This window comes from Lactuca virosa, chromosome 7 (genome assembly GCF_052849685.1).
Source record: "Lactuca virosa cultivar CGN04683 chromosome 7, Lactuca_virosa_CGN04683_v6, whole genome shotgun sequence".
NCBI classification, from domain to species: Eukaryota; Viridiplantae; Streptophyta; class Magnoliopsida; order Asterales; family Asteraceae; genus Lactuca; species Lactuca virosa.
Window position 1 is genome coordinate 57143709 of NC_136432.1, and position 8916 is coordinate 57152624.

The window sequence follows — 8916 nt, forward strand, 5'->3', positions numbered from 1 at the left end:
TATATGTTCTAAATATGAAAATTATGTAGTCCATAAAAACAGAGAATAAGAATGCTAACATGTCAACACTCATCTATTAGATCAACACTAAAACAATCATGGGAGAAGTACCACATCCTTGCATAAAAAAACATGTCTGGTCGAGTTTTATCAGGGTCAAGGTAGCGTTCATCAAGGAAGTAATCACGGATCTTGGATTGTGTTCGTGGATCAGCCCAAGCCGACGACTCTTTTTTAATAGCAGCAGAATAGTTGAAATTGCTAAGAAAAAATGCATATTCTTCTATTGTTTTTTCTAATGACACCCATTTCATTTCACCAAAATCTAGTTCCAGAACCTTATTCGCATTTGGATCTCCAAACAAATTTGAGCGATTCATAATATAAAGCTTTTCACCCGAAGTTACAAACTCCGGACGTTTCAAATCAGGTTTTTGAAAATTCTTGGTTTCGAGTAATTTCAATTTGGGTTTTGGGTTGAGTCTCATTTCACATAAACAACAATCGGCATGTATCGTATATATCTTCCCTTTAAAAGCATGTAAATCAAGAATGGGGAGAGTCGAGGAGACATGATTCCATCCGCGGTTACCCTTTATAAAATACGATATTTTAGTGGTGAATCTATATGATATAACAAACGCCCACCTAGATATTGAAGGTAAAAAGACGAGGATACCCTTGACTATTGATGGATGAGAAAGTGTATAGAAAGGGGAACGAGGGAAATGAAGTTCATGTCTTGTGATAGGATTTACAAGCCAGAAATCATGGCGCTCATTTCCAAATATAATCAAGTAACCACAAGTTAATCCGTAACAAGTCACGTGAGCTGAATTGGAAAGGATGGTTTTAAACTTTTTTTGTTCTAAGTCGCGCATAGTGCAATAGTTTTTGTTATTAGCATCATGAGAGATAGATATGAACATTGGTGGTCTAGATGACATAAAGTTGTTTCTGTTAGAGAGTGCAAATGACCTCCATGACTTACAGACTCTGCTAAATGAAAGAAAATCAACAACTCCCAGTTGCATCATAACTAACAAAAGCACATCATTGTTAAGGATTGACCAAGGTGCCACGTCAGCGTTGTCATGGGTCTTGAACCTCTTCCTGCTAGAATCATGAATGTGGTTTCTAGTCATACTCCTTGTCTTGGCCATTCCTATACTAGAAAATGGGAAATAAATACCACATAATATACAAGAGTTGTAAACAGGAGACAAACATAAATATACAAATGCTGAAACATTGATCAAAAGAAAGATATTTATAATACCACCTTGAGAATGTAAAGGTATGATTTTATTTAGTTTCATTAATTAGTTCCTAAGCTTTTGTTTGTAATTAGAAACTTGTAGTCTAAATCATTGGCTTACATGACCATTTACAACATTGATAAGTGGAAAGTGTAACACATAGCACGTTTTTCATATGAGGATCCGAAGTGTTAAATGCGTCAACTAAAATGCAAATGGGAGTGTTAATTAACAAAATTAACCTGATTAGAGCACATTGAATCAACTAAGGGCAAAAACCCAAGGGGAAATCAGGTCCGATTAGATTAGGTCAGACCATATTAAGAAGAAATAATCAGATCAGGGCAAAAAAAAAATCATATTTGTAGACTGAAATCTGTGACAACTTACTTCAGATTTTGCATTAAATTTGGAAGCATGAACTACACAGAAAATTAGAGGAAATGGTTTTAATCAGGAGAAGAGTCAAAGACTGAGTGAAAAAGGTGATGATCAAATGATCATGAGAACTAATAACGAATTTTTTAAGTTTTACGAGCAATTTTATTATTTTATATAAATATATACCCCTAAATTGGCTTCTATTAGTTCTGTTTGTGAATATCTTAGTGGGCTAGACAACAGCGTGTGACAGTATCCAATGAGCTCTTTGGTGTTGCCCCTATCATTTTGGGCTAAAATGTTTGGATTCTTTTCTTCTTTCTCATTGTCTTTCCATTTCTTCAAATTATGTACAGCTATAAAAATTTAATAAAAACAATTAGAAAAAATAACTTGTAACAAAGTTTTCAAAATATACAAAAAATATTATTGTATTTTAGTGCATAAAATACCATTAAAGTATATTTTTTGTACACAGAATACCAACGAAGTACACATGCGTTTAAATAAAACCTTGTGGTAATCGGCTACCTCAAATAAACGGAAAAACGACTTAAAAGGGTAACGAAATTTCTAAAATGTTCAAAAAATACCATTATTTTTTTAGTACAAAAAATACCATTGAGTATATCATTTGTACACATAATACCAACGAAATACACATTTTAGTACAAAAAATACCATTGATGTTTCCAAAGTGTTCAAATCAGCCACATGACGCTGAGCTTTCCGACCATTCATCTTTCACTGGTCCCAGAGAATTAAACGCAACTCCTACTCTCTACATCCACATTTGGGAATTCTCATGACACAACATCACACTCGTTTCTCCTTTGTGTCTTTCTTGTGCCGCAACACTAATGAACGATTAACCTTGATGTATAATATATGTATCTATATAACGTATATATGGTTTAGGTTTGAGGCATATAATACGATCAGGAAGCAAGAACGTTTAATTAACGTTATTACCCACTTACTTCTCATGTTACCACAAGAACGATCGAGTGAGGGAATGAAAGAGATTGCATAACTGTTGTCAACATATATGATGGTTCATGATCTTCAGCGACTGTGTTTTATATTTTGTTTTTGAACCGACAAACTAATCTACTCCTAAAACCACCTATGTCTCCTAATGAGACTTGAACCCAAGACCTCTTTATGAGAGTGTCACTCCTTACCGCTAGCCCAAAGGCCATTTGATCTGTGTTTTACATAATCCGGCAACAACGAAGTTAACAAAATGTGTGGTATATTTTAAACATATTGGAAACTTTGTTACACTTTTATATTATTTTTCCATTTATCTGAACTAACCGGTTACTACATGGTTTTACTTGAACACATGTGTACTTCGTTGGTATTCTATGTACAAATAATATACATTAATGATATTTTTTGTAGTAAATAACAACAATGATATTTTTTAAACATTTTGAAAACCGGATAACCTGATGGTTACCTATAATAGCCGGTTCAATAGTATTTTGTGTACTAAAAAAACAATGGTCGTTTTTTGTATATTTTAGAAACTCCGTTACCTTTTAAGTCATTTTCCCAAACAAATACAAATAGGAAAGGGTATCATGCAATTGGAACTAGTGATTTTGGTATTCTGGCACTGTTCATATATAGAACCGGTTAAACATTTGGAACTAGTTCAGTCTAGATAGTTAAATTTTATTTTTTATTTTGTAATTTCTCATTACAACATATAAATTACATGCTACAAAATACATCAAGGAATTGTAAAAATTAACCATTAAAACCTATAAAAGAACCATTTTAAATAATAATAAAATATGTTCAAAATTAAAATAACTATATAATACTAGGTTATAACCCGTGTATTATACGGTTAAAAAAAATAAAACAACATTGAAATTTAAAGATGAGTATTATCGAACAAATGAAATAGTAGCTTTTGAAGTAAGAAAAATAATAGTCTTTTTATTTTCATGAAACTTCATATTCCACGGTAAAAAAAACCAAAAAATAGCATTTGGTGAAGGAATATTGGATATGTTTGATATAGAAGGCTCAAGTATGTGGAAAGAGATGAGGATAATTAAAATTGAGATACAGAGAGATAAGAGATAAAATATATGTGTTTACCCTATTTATTATTTTATTCATGGTGTTCGTAATTTTTAGATAAATATCAATGCAAGTGTTATTAATGAAAATATATTAATTTATATCTTTAAAAATTGCATTTGTACACTATAAAATTTATTTAAAATAAAATAGGTCTATATCTTAAAAAATTGACCAGTTATGTATACTATGAAATTACATAATTTTGTATACTTGAATAATAAAAATTCCATTTAGTCGGTGGTTTTTTCAAAATTGGAATTTGAAATTTAATGTTATATTAGGAAACAAAAACAGATTAATTATATTAAAATTTTACAGATTTTATCTTTATATTTCTTATGTTATTATAAGAATAATTCAATATTACTTTCTTATTCGGTTTATTGGAAATCCAAATAACCTATTATATAAGCCCATTATATAAGCATTAAGCAATGAGTTATTTTAGAAACATACAATGAAAGTAATAAAAAAAGTAAATATAAAGGAATGCTTATAACGAAGACCTACGACATGCAAATCAAAAACAACCTTCCATTTTGGAGATAATTTAATACTGGAATTCTTGCAATTTGGTTTATGATTTTACGGATGTTATGCTTAATCATAATCAATTTAAAAGCAAATCAATTCAAAATCAATATCATAAGTATTTAATTTAGCAAGAATTGTATTACACGTGTAATTTTTAGGGCCTTTGTGAAAAAAAAATTGAAAATTATAAAAATTGACAAGTGGCAAAATTTAGACTCTTTTATTAGAAGAGAGAAGATGCATAAAATATTTATAAACATTGACTCAAAAACTTCCACAAAACTTGTTGGTTCAATATATCAAACACCAATAATGCCATAAATTAAATTGCAAATTATAATATTTGTGTAAAAGTAATAGGATTAATATATATTTTTAAATTAAAAGCAAAAAAATATATCATATTGAGGTCCTAATGTATGTCTATTCCAAGAAATTAAGAACCAAAACTGTAATCTGTCTTGTCGGTTTCAAACCTTTGATAAACATGATTGTTTTGATAATATCGTCTGCTAATATGGAATTGTGGGTTTCAGACTACGCTCAACTCCAAACACGGACACCCGATCACAACACTCACCGCTGATAATGATAAGAAACAAGACTAAAATCTCATATATTTCAAAACCTCAGTCAAGTTTGTATTTTTTTCTCCTAATATAAAGCCCGATATGCAACCATATTATGGGCAATCGAGGATGATATACCTACTAAGTGTTTAGTGTTTTATTATGATATAGGTAGATATCCAAGGAACTTATTGCATCAACTTGATTAGTCATCATTCTTGTCATTCAATTAAAATTAAAGGCATCGTCAGGAAACTCATTGTTGGTAGCAGCAGTATAGCAAAGGACAAAGTTTAAAGCTGACATATTATGCTTATACAAGATGAATGTGGGAGACTTGATTACATAGAGGAAAAGAAAGAAAATGCATATAAGCAAAAGCGTGTACAACGCAAGTAGGAAAAAAACAGTAAAAGTCTAATTACTAGCTACACTGGTCCCATATGCGGACTTGATGGTAAAGATGGTCTGAACCACAGTTAGAGCAAACAGGACAAATGCAGCAACCAGAGCAATGATACTCCATGGATTATTGAAATATGTACTCTTCAACCCTGCAAGAGTATGGGGCCAATAACTATTGTAGTAGACATCCATTTCTTCCCACTGTTGTTTGTAATACATTGTGAACGGAATGTTTTTGCATAACTTGTTTATCATATCTGCAGCTTCCTCATTCGAACCAAAAAAGCTTACAAGGACTTTTGATTTTACCAACAGGGCAACATCCTCTGGAGTATTGATTAACATATCCATGGCACATACATATGATGTAACATATCTCTCAACAAGTAACTGAGTATGCTCATAGACAATCAGGTTCCCTAAAATATATTCGCTGTCATCGCTTATCATCGCCTTTGACATCCTCAGAGTAGGTGGTCGGAACCATGAAAATTGGGGAAAGGCAATGAAATTGTGGAAAAGTTGCCTCCAAAATTAGCAAGTGGCAAATAGTTCAGGGGTTATTTCCGTAACTTATCATTTACTATTCATAGTTTGACTATGAATAGTAATCTAATATGAAATTGAAAATGAAATTGGACGGAATGGAGGCGCAGCAGTTTTTTGGACGGCATTTTTGTTTTCACATTAGATTTATATTCTCCTCTTTGGCTATAAATAGCCAGAGAGACTTAACCCACAAAATTAACCCAACAATCAAATATATATATATATAGTAAAACATTACATATATATATATATATATATATATATATATATATATATATATATATATATACTGATACACCACCATATATATTTTAGCCCTCTCACTCTATTTGTAATCTCTTTCATAATCCCTGTAAACACTGCAAATTATAGTGAATTGTTTCTCGGCTTCCTCCGCCCTTGGTTTTTTCCCGATTTGGGTTTCCACGTAAATTCCTGTGTCTCTATTCTATTTATTTTATTCGTATTTCGTTGTGATTATTACGCTTTGATAATTTTTGATCTCATTCCGCATTGAGCTAATATTATTTAAGTCTATTCGGATCCTTCGTATTTCACAACAATTGGTATCAGAGCATCCGGGTTGTAATATTAGCTCATTGGGATCATTTTATCAAGTAATTAATCATGTCTTCGGTAAAATACGATATTCCACTACTGGATCGTAACACACGATTTCCGTTGTGGCAAGTAAAGATGAGAGACATTCTCATTCAGATGGATTTACACAAGGCGCTATTGGGTTTCAATAAGATGCCCGATACATGGACCGAAGAAGAAAAGGAGATGAAAGATCTGAAGGCTTTATCCCAGATTCGTTTGCACTTGTCAAACGATGTTTTGCAAGATGTTCTAAAAGAAACGTCAGCGGCTTCTTTATGGCTAAAGTTGGAGCAACTGTTGATGACCAAGAGCTTACCAAACAAGTTGCATTTGAAGCAACGGTTGTTCAATCTCAAGATGATTGAAGGAGGCTCGTTAACTGAACATATATCCACATTTAAAGAGTTAGTAAATAACTTAGAGAATATGGATGTTCAGTATGAAGATGAAGACTTGGCTTTATTCTTACTGTCGTCGTTGCCAGAATCCTATAGCCATTTTCGTGATACTATTATCTATAGCCGTGACACTTTAGTTTTAGATGAAGTCTATACAGCTTTGGATTCCAAAGAGAAGATGAAGCATATTACTGGTGGTGGTTCAAGTGATGCTAAAGCCGAAGGTTTGAATGCCAAAGGAAGAACAACAGAGAGAAGTAGAACTTCTCAATCTTCCAACAGAACCAGATCCAAATCAAAAGGCAAACAAAAGTTTTGCAACTATTGTCACAAGAAGGGACATGTGCTTGAAGAATGCTTCAAGTTGAAGAATAAAGAAAAAGAGAAGACGGCAGCAAATGGTAAACAAGCTAGCACTTCGGGTGAAGCCGATGTAGCTGAGGTGGAAGGTATTGGAGAACTTTTGACAGTTTATTCAGATAAACTGGATTCCACTGGTGATTGGATACTCGACTCTGGTTGTACTTTTCATATGTGTCACAACAAAAGTTGGTTTTACACATTTGAAAAGGTTAACCAGGGCTATGTGTTGATGGGTAACAATACTACATGTCCAGTTCTTGGACATGGTTCAGTCAGGATCCGTATGTTTGACGGAGTTATTCGAACCATGGGGGATGTTAAATATGTTCCTGACCTCAGAAGAAACTTGTTATCTCTCAGTTCCTTTGACAAAAGGGGATACGAGTTTGTTGGTAAAGGTGGAGTTCTCAGGGTATTCAAAGACGGCTCCGACAAACTGAGAGCCAAACGAAAAACCTCAGATCTTTACTTTCTTGACGGTCAAACAATTTCGAGTGATGCTGCTGTTGTTTCAAAGTCTCTTTCTGATCCAGATCAGTCCCGTCTTTGGCACCTTCGACTCGGCCATATGAGTTTTCAAGGCATGTCAGAATTGAGTCGAAGAGGTTTACTTGGTCAACAAAAGATTATTGATTTGGATTTCTGTGAAGACTGTGTATATGGTAAGGCAAAACGAGTGAGGTTTGCAAGTGGCATCCATACAACGAAAGGACCACTTGATTATGTTCACTCGGATTTGTGGGGACCGTCTCGAGTTGCTTCAAAAGGTGGAGCTATTTATATGCTCACTATTATTGATGATTTCTCCAGGGAGGTGTGGTCTTTCTTCTTAAAACATAAAGGAGACGTTTTCTATACCTTCAGAAATTGGAAAGTTCAGGTTGAAAAGCAATCAGGTCTGGTGGTAAAGTATCTTCGTACGGATAATGGACTTGAGTTTTGCTCAGAAGAGTTTAATGTCTATTGTCAAAAGGAAGGCATTACTCGACATCGCACAGTAGTCCATTCACCTCAACAAAATGGTGTAGCTGAAAGGATGAATCGCACCATTATGGAGAAGGTCCGGTGTATGCTTTCTAATTCCAAATTGCCAAAGTCTTTTTGGGCGGAGGCTGCTTCGACTGCTTGCTATGTTATCAACCGATCACCGTCAAGAGCAATCGAGAAGAAAACTCCGTTTGAGTTATGGTCCGGTAAACCTGCCAATTATTCAGATTTAAAACCATTCGGATGTCCAGCGTATGCACGAGTTGATAATGGGAAGCTAGAACCAAGAGCAATCAAATGCCTTTTTCTTGGGTACAATCAAGGTGTAAAGGGTTACAAGTTATGGAGCTTTGATTTGAAGAAAATTATCATCTCAAGAGATGTTACTTTTGATGAGTCTGCTATGATTCAACCAGTTGCTGACTCTTCTAAAAGAGCAGATGCATCAGATGTATCATCCGAAGCAAATAAAGAGTATGCTCAAATGGAGGTGGAGCTTCCTACTTCACCTACCACTAATCAGAGTACAAATCAGCATCAAGATTCTTCTTCGTCGGATGAGCATGTTGTTGGTGAAGATTCAACACCTTCACAACCACAAGCTACTACTCCAAGCATTGCAAGAGATAGACCGAGAAGACAGATTATTCCTCCGAAGAGGTATGCTGAATCTGATTTGGTTGCCTATGCTTTTATTGTTGCTGATAATATTGAGTACGCAACGGAGCCTGCGAATTATGACGAGGCTATAAAATCTGAAGACTC

The 8916-nt window shown here is 33.9% G+C and overlaps 1 protein-coding gene across 1 annotated transcript; it reads right to left on the reverse strand.

Moving 5' to 3' along the window:
- Positions 1 to 5263: 5263 nt before the first annotated feature.
- LOC145126666 (putative UPF0481 protein At3g02645) lies at positions 5264 to 5701 on the reverse strand. Its single transcript, XM_079061989.1, has one exon. It carries the CDS (start codon positions 5699 to 5701, stop codon positions 5264 to 5266), a length of 438 nt encoding a protein of 145 aa, XP_078918115.1.
- Between the last annotated feature and the right edge of the window lie 3215 nt (positions 5702 to 8916).

Coding starts and splice junctions, on each gene's coding strand:
- LOC145126666 (XM_079061989.1), bottom strand. CDS start 5,701: ATGATAAGCGATGACAGCGAATATATTTTAGGGAACCTGATTGTCTAT.